This window comes from Centrocercus urophasianus, unplaced genomic scaffold (genome assembly GCF_019232065.1).
Source record: "Centrocercus urophasianus isolate 14NV4802_14NV808 unplaced genomic scaffold, USGS_Curo_1.0 seq_31, whole genome shotgun sequence".
Lineage (NCBI taxonomy): Eukaryota > Metazoa > Chordata > Aves > Galliformes > Phasianidae > Centrocercus > Centrocercus urophasianus.
In genome coordinates, this window is record NW_024884878.1 from 9,592,789 (window position 1) to 9,604,251 (window position 11,463).

Genomic DNA, 11,463 nt, shown 5'->3' on the forward strand with positions numbered 1-11,463 from the left:
GAAATTGTTGGGATGAATTCAGCCCATTTTATCATAATTCAGAGAAACATCATAGCTAAATGCACTAATAATAATACCAAAACAGCTATGTTATGGGCTAATTAAGGAATTTATATAAAAAATCTGAAAAGTTTTTATTAAATTGTATTTCTGTAAATATGTAGAACTGTTCCATTTTATTTGGCTTGCACACCATGAATCAAATGAGAATCGGAAAGGAAAGTATCTGCATAGGCTGCCTTGGTTCTTACTACTTTCAGAAATTCACAGCAGTATCTTGCAAGGAATTAAGTGGTAGCTTTGTAAAGAGTTTCATGGAAATACTACCTAGCTTCTCTTGTTTAAGTCAAATCACAAATGCAATTGTTTACTGATTTATTAACATAACTAATAGGCAGTCGATGAATTTCACATTTGGAATCAGTGTGCGGAGTAATTAGCAAAGCACGTTAATAAGCAGCTACAAAGTTCTATGAGTCCTTCTCTAGCTAGTCTCCCAAATCTCTCTTTTATGCTATCCACATGCATTCATACAGCTGCATGCACCAACGCCCTTCCCCAGCACATGTGGGCCACAAGCATACCCACTCTTCTGAAGTAGAGGTTTGCCTATTTATCTCCCTGCTGAAGGAGATGCGGGTACCCCAGCTTCATGGGTATTTGTGCTGTGCCTAACAGCCCCCTGATCCAAGAGCCAAGTTAGAAATCGCTCAGTAGATCACGTAGCACGCGCAGGACAGTTGTGGCTTTCCTAGGCCCGCTTTGTGCATGCCTTTACACTCTCATTTTTACTGTATCAACTGTTGCCAGGCCATTTTCCAAGAAGGGAAGTGATGGTCATTCTGCATATACTAGGTCCTCTTGGAAATAGAAAGACTGTTGCAAAATAGTCTTTCTACTTCTACTATGTAAAGCTCGGTCAGTAGCATGGGAGAATGTTGTCATTTATTTCCACATTTTCAGGGTATTTTTTGAAGCATATGGTTATACTTTTGCCAACAGTAGACTTCCAAAAAATGAATTTCATATTCTTCCCAGCTGAGCTCTACCATTATGGCAAGGCAGCACTTAGCATCAGCATTTAGGTCTTCCACCATTCTGTTCTCAAAGTAAAGCCTAAATAATCATGCTAAATAATTTTGCTTTCCAACCTCCTACACTGAAAATAATAATCTGATACAAACTCAGGTGAGTTCAAGATCATTCCTACTAGTAGGACCATTAATTTATGGTACTGGATGAGAAAACTGAAAATGATATTTGTATTTGGACAGCTGTAGCCAAGTGAATCACAACTGCTTGGTGTCAGGCTAACTTCTTTTGTGTGTAACAGCTGTTTTTGGGGGACTTTTTTGTCAGATGTGAAGCAGTGCATCAAGGGAGTTACTTGCTTCTCCTGATACTGGCATGTTTTGCAGGTTCTTATTGAGATTGCAAAGAAACTTGGTCTCCAGTGTCATTCCAAGGGGACGATGATCACCATTGAGGGACCACGTTTCAGTTCTCGAGCAGAAAGCTTGATGTTTCGCAGCTGGGGAGCGGATGTTATCAACATGACCACAGTGCCTGAAGTGATTCTTGCAAAAGAAGCTGGAATGAGTTATGCAAGTATTGCTATGGCAACAGATTATGACTGCTGGAAGGAGCATGAAGAAGCGGTGAGTTGAAACTTTTTTCCTCTAGGTTTTGTCCAGAGGGGTCTGGATAAGAACCTGTGTGTAACTTTTGACAGAGGTTACATGCTGAATTGAATTTGATTTTACTTTAATTAGTACCACTGAGTTTTTCTGGAGTAGCAAATGTTAAAGCAGGAACAGAATCAAATGTTGCGACTTCACTCGTTTTTATAAACTTGCCTTACTGTTAGCAAACAGTTTACCTCCTTGTGTCTAAATCAGGAGTTTGTATGCATGACGTTGGTGTGAACTTATGTCCTGTAATTGACTTGGTATTTTTTTCTTTTGCAACTTTGTGCAAAAGGATATGTCTTGTTTAGTTTGTTTTCTCATGGGATACAACTGAGCAGCAGCTATGAGTGGGTAACTTCTCCTGGTAGCCTATTAAATCATACTCATCATAGGAAGGAACAGTACAGCTTTACTGCTTGAGAGACACCAGTTAACTTAGTCAGACACTTGATAATTTGTGTCAGTAACTAAAAATTCTCTTTCAAATTTTATTATACAAATAAAATCTTTCCCACCTGTAGCATCCCTGTACAGTATTACTGAATCTTAATTTCTTAAATACAGTCCCAGTGTTGCCTCTGTTTTCTACAGAGCTGTTTGAAAGCTGTTTGAGCTGTTTAGGGGGAAGTTCTATACAAGGAGAGTGGTTAGGCCCTGGAACGGGCTGCCCAGGGAGGTTGTGGATGCCCCGTCCTTGGATGTGTTCAAGGCCAGGTTGGACGGGGTCCTGGGCAACCTGATCTGAATGTGTGTGTTTGGTGGCCCTGCTAGGCAGGGGGGTTGGAACTACATGATCCTTGAGGTCCCTTCCAACCCGGGTGATTCTGTGATTCTGTGAACATGGGTTGAGCAGTGCTTCAAAAACAGCAAAATAGAGATAGTGTACATTTTTATGGAGCCAGCAGGTCTTGGAGAATTCTACAGAGGTTTTGTTTACTTTACTGTTTTACTTATCTAGCTTTGGCTTTTTCTTTTTTTTAGGTAATCACTATCTAGATATGTTAATTTTTGTTCACTGTTATTATGATGCATTTAAACATGGCTAGAAAGCGGATGTTTCTTCACCAGTGTCACTACTTCTAATGTGTTCAGATGAAAAGATTCACTTTTTTTTCTTTTTTTAAGTACGAAGTTCACAGAATCAGAAGCAAGGTAAAAAATGCAGTCAAAGATACAGTCACAGGAAAGTTCTTACAAGTTAGAAGGATCATGACACTTTAAGATACCTACTGTGCTTTTGTCTGTGCTCCACATTTCTGCTTAGTCAAGCTGGAGGTTTAAAATCTGTGCCCTGAAAATTGAGAAATACCACTCAGTTCTGTTGTATTTGTAGGTTTCAGTGGATAAAGTTTTGAAGACACTGAAAGAAAATGCAAACAAGGCTACTAGCATACTCCTGAGTGCCATACCTCAGATAGGTTCCATGGAATGGACGGACACCCTGCACACCCTGAAAGTAAGTACATGGAGGTCAGTTGCTACTGGGGACAGTGTAAATGTACAGACATTTGTTACATGTTCCCAAATGTTTCTGCTTAAATTGTAAATGTTTAGAGTGTGTGCTTTAACAAACCCAATCCATTTAAAATGGGCAAATAAATTGGTTAAGAACCTTACAAGCTTTGTTTTGAAGATCTTGCTTCAACTTTAGCTTCAGTTTCATAGGAAATGCTATAAAACTCAATGGTTGAGGATTTAAATGCTACCTATTATAGCGTAGGTAAGATTCAGGATAAGGGTACAGAGTGAAAACCTTTACCTCTGCTCAGCTTTAACTTAGATCTCAGAACAGTGAGACAACTGGGAAAGATTGAACTGCATCGAAGATATTGCATCTGCTTCAATTTGTAGGAGAGGAGTTTGTCACAGCATATGGGTATTAGCCAGTTTGGTGTTATTAAAACTGTGTTCATTCACATGCTTTCAGATCCAAAGTGCATGAAAAAAAGAGTAGAAAAGGATACATTACAGAAGATCTCAGTAAAGGAATTTTTAGGCAGAATTTTTCTGTAGATAAGGGTTTGTTTTTATGTTTTACATTATTGCAGTTTCAGTGGAGTGCTTGAGATTCCTTTCTGTCTATAGGGTAGAGTAAGAGAATGGTGTCCATCCAACTTCTCCACAGGGTTTCTGTGACACATGAGTACTTCTCACAGTGCTAGGGTGTGCAGCATGAGATGGACTGAGAGTTACATTGGGATGATATGGGAAATGGGGAAAGAGAATCCATGTGAGGAAAGCGAACAGTAGAGGGCCACAGAGAGCTGTATTAGTGGGTGCAGCAGCCTGAAAAGGAGGAAGCCTTTTGCAGAAGTGGAGGAATCCAGTCTCCAATGACTCTCTCAACTTTCAGGTTCTTTTTTTGTCTTTAAAGAAACTTAATACATTTTCTGAAGTTTGTGTGACTAAGACAGAAAAAAATAGGCAGAAGACATAAATCATGTCTCCTTTTATGCCAAAGTATGTCCCTATCAACTATCAACAGAACTGTCTGTATTAGTAAAATTTTCAGTGTTCTGAAGGGGATGAAAATTGAAATTTTTTTTCCAGTCTGATTCTCTGGTCAGTGACAGTCATGTGTAGTTTAATTAACGTCCTAAAAGAAAGTTCCATTAAGTAAAATTTCCTGTGAACTCATTTCAGCATATCTGAACAGGCCAGATTCGTTATGGAAGTTCCACCAAAATCCTTGAAATCAATGTTTTACTGATTCTAAACTAGGCAGCGTGGTCTTTTTTAGGATTATGGATTATGTTTATCCCTCTTCCCCACCCAAGTTCAGTTATCTGGAACAGCTGTTAGTTATTTTTCGTGTCCCCTCTACACATCTGTGAGAGGCAACAGGCTTTTTCCATTTTCCTTTTGCAGTCTTTGGGAAGTTGTCTTGAATGGACAAGATAGACAGCAGAACCAGACCTCCCCTCTAATTACAGAGAACTTTTTCAGAGGATAAAAAAAGTGTTTTTGTTTAATACAGATGTGTACTTACTAAAAAAAAAAAAAAAAAGAAAACTTCAAACAAACAAAACAATTTAAAACAGTTTAAACTATGCACCAAAAATTCCTCAGCACCTTTTTTCATGCTGGTGTGAAAGGAAACTTTCTCAGGTATCCCTGCTAAGGCAGGAATCGCCTTCCTGCCAGTTTTGGCGGGTGTGTTTGAGTCCTGCTTTTGTTTGTGTGATTGTCTTGGTTCTTGATAGGGAGAAGAAGAGTAAGGTGCTGGAAAGAACAAACTGTGTTTGTAAAGTTCTCCTTCAATAACAAATGCAAGCTCTTGTTTCAGTTCACTTTCAGCTGTTCAAAACACCATTTCAGTTGCTTTCTGTAGCTATTGAACTGCTATTTGCTGAAAGAAAATGTGACATGCTGAGAGGAAGGGACACTTCTTCCAGTATTGTTTCTTAGATTCATTCTCTGCTGCTGCCTAGTATTAGTGATGAAGATTGAAGTAGTTTTGATATAGCTCAGCATTTCTTTTATTTTTATGGTTTTTGCTACTAGTGGCCAGGTTTTAGTGATAATATGCTGAGAAGGGAAGTTGATCTGATGATACTAAAATGTCTGGAAACAGGAACTGGGTATTGGTAATAAAGTTGAGAGTTGATGTCAGGAGGGTAGGAGTCACTTTATTTTTGATTCAATACAACAAATGCAAATGCAACAAAACAAAACAAAACAAATACAACAAAGTAGCAGGAAGATCTGAGGTTTTGAAGTCTTCCTTTTTTGTTTCTTTTACTATATTTTTTTTAGGAACAGCTGGAATTGCTAGAAATTTTACCATTTTAGATAATAAATAGTGGTAGATGAAGGACTGGTCCTGGGCTTTTGTGATTTTGAATAAAGAAAGAGGCAGTTATGTGATACAGCAAAGAGAGATATAAGTTTTGCCTCTATGCATGTATTTGTTTGCATCATGAAGAGTTAAAAGGTTCATATTTATGTAAATGTATTCTACAGATTTTGCTCTGGGAATCTTTGAAGGTCAGCTGATCAGCATTTTTTGAACTAGTATTTTTCAGAGATACTTTTTCCCAGTGCTGAAGGCAGCACCTCTTGAATACCTTAAAATAGTGTGGTCAGGAAAACCAACAAGGAAGGAGCTGAGCTGTGCATGCTGATGCTCTGCTATCAGTAACAAAGGAAAACTGCACCAGCTTACACCCAAACTACAGCTGGATATCCAAAATAGGCATTTATCAGTGTCAGTTTCTCATATGCATATAGGGAACCATGTGAAACCATAAAACACTCTGTGAGCAACAGGTTTTCCTTTCTGGCCTCCATAATCTGGCTGTATGACTGTAGGAAGATCACCAGGCAGGAGCAAAATAGCTGCAAAGCTCCTCGCTCTACCTTTGTTCCTTTCCTTGGAGATGTGCATCCTCCTCAGTGACACAAGAGTTGATGTCATCTCTGAAGCTCACAGTGGTAACATAGAGGGCTGAAGCAAAAATGTCTGAGTAGGAGAACATTCCCTTTTGTGTATTTTTTCTCCAGTGGTATGCCATTCAGCTCACGACTTATTTGAATGTCATTTCCTTTAACCATCAGTACATCTTCAGGCATTTGCTGTCCATATTGCTGCAATAGACCGTTCTCCAGGATCAGATTACATGAGTCTGAACAAAAGTTTTGGAGTTAACTTTTCTGCAAGGTCAGCATCTTCCCACAGCCTGTTAGTCTGAGGTGTCATCAGGTTACAAAGCCCTTACTCTTTCAGAACAGAGTGTGGCCCCTGTGTGTTTATGTCATTGACCAGGAAACATGATGATAACAGTGGTCCACATAATGTCTGACTGATGTCAGGGGAATTTCTAGATAGGATAATCCATGGGTGAGACTCAGCTGGATCTGCTGGTTCAATGAGAAGTATATAGTAGGGTGATAATCATTGGCATTAATTGCTATAATACTTACGAAATAGTGAAAATCAAGAGCCTGTGGCATGCAAGGAGTTCAGGTGCAGAAATTCAGGTGAGCATACTTGTTTAGCCCGTGAACTGGTAGGCAGCATCTCATGGGAGGCAGCTCTGAAGGGACAAGGAGCTCTGGAAGGCAGGCATTATTCTTCAAATATGAGTGATTGTCACAGAGACCCACCAGGAGTCGGACTTTGCTGAGTGGCTGACAGACCTTGGTGCAGAAATGCAGCATTCAGGTGTCAGAAGCAACCACAAACAACAAAGAATCCAGAAGCAAGACCAGGCATGTAGCAGGAGTTTGAAATGAGATGATCACTGTGGTCCTTTTCAAGCCTGGTCATTTTGTGATTCTATGTAGGGATGGTTTGAGGGAAACCAGCCTGCCTGTAGTTGACAGCTGAAGGACATCAAAGGTGACAAGAGCAACTTCAGCATTGTGTAGTATCAGAAACTGACCAAGGAAAGTACAGGCTTATTACAGAATAAAGTAAACAAGTCAATGGCAGCAGGCACTTTCTGGAGGGATCTGACTTGGGGGTTGGACTCAATGATCTCTGGAGGTCCCTTCCAACCCCTACAATTCTGTGATTCTGTGATTAGTAGGTTCTTGTTTATCTTTGTTGGGAAAGGTATTGGTAAAAAAGTGAAACTGACTTGTTGAAAAGTGTTTTAACTTATAAAAACTGGGAATTGAGTTCTGCACCTTTTATTATTAACAATTCAATCTCTTGAAGTTCAGAAGAGAATCTGTATTGAAATAATAAAGGGAATTTCACGTTAGAACTGATTTTTCTTACTGCGTGAATGTAAGAAAATCAGCGTTTCGTACAGTGTTAGATCTCCTGTGAATACTCCTCATGAATTTCTTAACTGTGGAATTCTGCTGATATTCCCTGTTGTTTTTTCATACTGCTGTACTAGCCAGTGAGAAATGTCTGTCAGTTCCAATAGAGGGGATGATGTTGTACTTGGTAAGGAAGTTGTAATGAGTGAAGACTTCAGGATAGTTTGGATTGGAGAAGGCATCCTTAGACATTGTTTTATCACGTTCATCTTCGACATGCTGGGACTATAGTATGTTTGATAGCTGTTTTCTTTTTTAGACTAATACAGGTGGTAACTGTATTCATCATTTATATATGTAGAGCTCTGATCTTAAAATATTCTTGATTGATCAATTTTCTTTGTCAAAAACAATCTCAAATCAGTATAACTGTATATAGGCTGTAGTGAATTGAGTTAGGCAGAAAGGTTCTGTGTACTGTGGACAGCCTTACAGGCTAAGGGCCTCTCAAGAAAGCTGAAACTGATGTTGTTTAGACCCATTCAAGGATAGGACCATAGTTACCTGTCCCTATGTATCACGAGCATTAATTTAATTTTCTTCCAACTCATGCACCTTTAGATAAATACATCTGTACATGAAAGCTATGCTTCAGAGCTGATGGTGAACCAACATGTAAAAAAAATCTTTTCAGGAAATTTCTCTTTCAGAGCATTCTGTTCACCTTTATAACGAGGTTTCTATAAAGACAACTAATGCATGTAAACAAAAAATAAGCTGCACAGCTTTTCATTTGTAGCCTACAAGCCTAAATACCTGAATTTTAGTGTGATGTCTGTGCAAGATTGTTGGCTGTCAATGTCAGTGCACCCTCCCTGTAATTCTTCAAACTTAGGTGGCATTCAGGAAGTTTGGAAATGCTATTGCACGCATGGAAAGAGTTGCACCTGCTTGTAAACAGAATGATAACTATGTAGCTTGCCTTTAAGACAACAAATGTGCTTTGCTTTGGCAGCACTCACCTACTTTGACTTTGCATTTCAGACCACTGTGCAGTGTTCAGTCATTCTGCCAAAGCAGTAGCCGCCTGGATGGACTCTGAAGTTTGGATCATCACCAGGAAGAGTGAGCTGCTTTTGAATTTTCTGACCTTATACGCGTGAAAAGTGTTTAAAGCTTGTTAGAATGGTGTAAGCCTTAACCAATAATAGTGTGTAAGTCAGCTTTTTAAATGGCTGAAGTTAGATTTTAAGCATGTTCTTAGCTTTGAATTACGTTTTTCTATCTGACTTTGTGGGACAGAAGAAAGCAGATTCATTCACGTGTGCATTAGTTGCTTGGTTGTTTCAGCCTTATTGTTTCCTTTAACAATGGCAGTAGTCGTCATTCATTTCAGAAATGAGCTGGAAAAGTTGAGTGTGACATTTCAAAATGAAGTATTTTTATACATTGTCCATGTTTTTATTTCAGTATTTTTTTAATAAGTAGCTTTTTTCAGTAGTGTGCTAGAAGAAATAGTTTAATACTCATTGTTCTTTCACGGCAGCAGCTGAGTAGTTAAAATGTTAGCACATGCCTAAGCCAAGTTTGTGCCTGGAGATGTACTTGTGTGACTTAAAGAAGTACACGAAAATAATCTTCTCTGCCACACGTCTGCACTGAGCTGGTTGCTGCTGCTTCAGGACAGCTCTGTCCAGAGCTTCTGTTTCAAGTGATGAATGTATTGAGTGCTTTGAATGTATGTATTCATTAATGCAGTGATGCTTTTTCTTGTTTAATAAATAAAACCAACTATGCTTCTCCAGAGTGTGTGGAAATTTGTATTTTTTGTTTACTTCTGGTCCTTCATTCCTCGACTTTGTTTCTCTGTCAGTGGCTTGCTATGGGTGGAACAGGTTGACAGTAGTACTTTATAAACACAACTTTTAGACCACTTTCAGAAAGTATTTGGCTGCTTAAAACATAAGGTTTTAAGTCCCCGAAACAAGGGGAATTGCTGCAACAAAAATGGATGGTTGTGCAAAGCAAGCCAAGCATGGGAAAGGAAATAAAGTAGCTTGTCTGTGACTTAATTTCACATTTCAAGCAAGATGGATTATAACTGGAAAGCCGAGTGAAGTGCAAGCTAATACAGGTAAAACTTCATGGTTTTCAAGTCTTTTTCTCACTCTCCTGTGGAAGTGTCCTAACTTAAATCACAGAGATGCGTGGCCTGAATGCTTTTAGGGCTTTAGGGGAAAAACCAAAAGGACACTGTTGTAAATTAGGTCTGTTTCTCTGACTTTTGTGCAGAATCTGTCTTGAGTGAATAGAGAAATGTGGCTGGGAAGTAGTGGGTGTATCAGAAGTACTGAAAACCTATTTTTTTTCCCCATGTATGTGGAAGTGAGACTGAATGGAAGCAAGTGACTGTAAATAGTACAGTTAATGCAGGAGACATACTGGTGTTAGCTAAGGACTGGTGAATATAAAATCAGTAGCCAATTGATACCATGTAAAATTTTCCACTGCACACCAAAAGAAGTGACAGAGCTTAAAACTAAAAGAACTGTCTAGATCCACACAGATAACAAGCAGAAGTGTCACTGAAGAGTCAGATCAACACACAAACAACTGCAGGAGGAAGACGTGCACCCACTCACTCAGGTTTTGTTGGACTATCCTCCGGTGGCACTCACTTAAGAGACATCTGGATTTGGTAATATTCAGACCCAAAAAGCTTTCATCCCTGTCCCAAGCCAGCACAGCGTGCTTGATTGTGTCACGGCTGTTTGCTCTCTCTGACTGTGAAGAGATTGTGCCTTAGCCTATTTCTCATAGATTAGTGGAGTGTTGTATTTTGCTTACCGCAGCTATTCCAGTCTTTTAAGCCCCTCTCTCTTGTTCTCTCCATTCATTTTGCTCAAAGCATCCTCCACTATGCACATTCACACAGTGACAGTGGTACCTACACCGATGTGATACTGCAAGTTCAGATGCGGTACAAACTGAGGCACAAGGCACACCAGTAGATTTATCCTTCTGTGTTCCTTGTTCCCTCTACCTCATTCTCTTGTGCAGCCTTTTATTGATCTGTCTTGCTAAAGCAAACTTGCCAACTCCTATCTCATTTTCGCTTAGCTATCAGCATCCAGAGCATCGGTACAGGTAGCACATGACATCAGAAGTAGTACATATATTAGTACTCAGAGCAGACCTGGGGCAGTTGGAGTTCCCAGAACTGCAACCAGCATGTGTTCTGTTTATCAAAATCATCTGGGTAACAGCAAGAGGCAAAATGAATGCAGGAGGTGCTCAGCACTGGGCGGGATCAGCCTTCTGAGAAGGAAACTGGCTCAACTGTTTTAACGACTTCTTCCTCTCCCTGCTGTCACTGCAGTGCTGCCTGGGGCAGGACAGAGCTAGGCAACACGACGTTTAGTCAGCCTGTATCACAAAATTGTCCATCTAGGCAATTGTGAAGTTCACCGTCTTCACTGTGAACCTGCTCAGGCTGTGTGTAGTGCAAAGCCATACGTGCACATTTGCTGCCTGAACATCAGCAGACAGTAAAGCCAGCCCCAGGTGCGTAGACGACAGACTCTGATAGATTGAATGCTTTTATGAAGATGTATGAAAGAAATGGGTGACAAATCTACAGAATGACTCTGATGTTGACAGCATTGCTCACACAACATAGTGAGCTAGAGAAGAGAGTTTTCCACGCATAGGTCAAAAAGAAGAACAAAAAATTGGGAGGGAACATTCAATCCCCAGATTTAGCAGTGTATGAACCTAAGGATAATGCCTTTAGTAAGTGGTACATGGCTTAGAGGACACACAAATCTGTCCTGCTTTTCGGCAACAGTATGGTTGCTCTTGCACAAAACAAAACAAAACAAAAAAACAACTAAACAACAAAAAAAAAAGCCATTTGTTTTTACGAAAACCTTTTGATTTGACCTTAGATTCTTTACTTCACTAACTAGAGCTTCTTCACAGGAAGCAACTCACATATGAACTCCATTTGAATTTCACCCACTCTCTAATAAGTTCCTGAAATGCATTTTATTTCATACCATAA

At 39.6% G+C, this 11,463-nt stretch overlaps 1 protein-coding gene across 1 annotated transcript in view; it reads left to right on the plus strand.

Moving 5' to 3' along the window:
* LOC122166018 (methylthioadenosine phosphorylase) overlaps nt 1–9,204 on the plus strand; it is a 29,163-nt gene extending 19,959 nt beyond the window's left edge. The window contains exons 6-8 of the mRNA XM_042829477.1: nt 1,419–1,658; nt 3,022–3,144; nt 8,445–9,204. Coding sequence (XP_042685411.1) covers nt 1,419–1,658; nt 3,022–3,144; nt 8,445–8,483 — 402 coding nt within the window. The 3' untranslated portion in view covers nt 8,484–9,204. The remainder of the gene's footprint in view (nt 1–1,418; nt 1,659–3,021; nt 3,145–8,444) is intronic.
* The last annotated feature ends 2,259 nt before the right edge of the window (nt 9,205–11,463 follow it).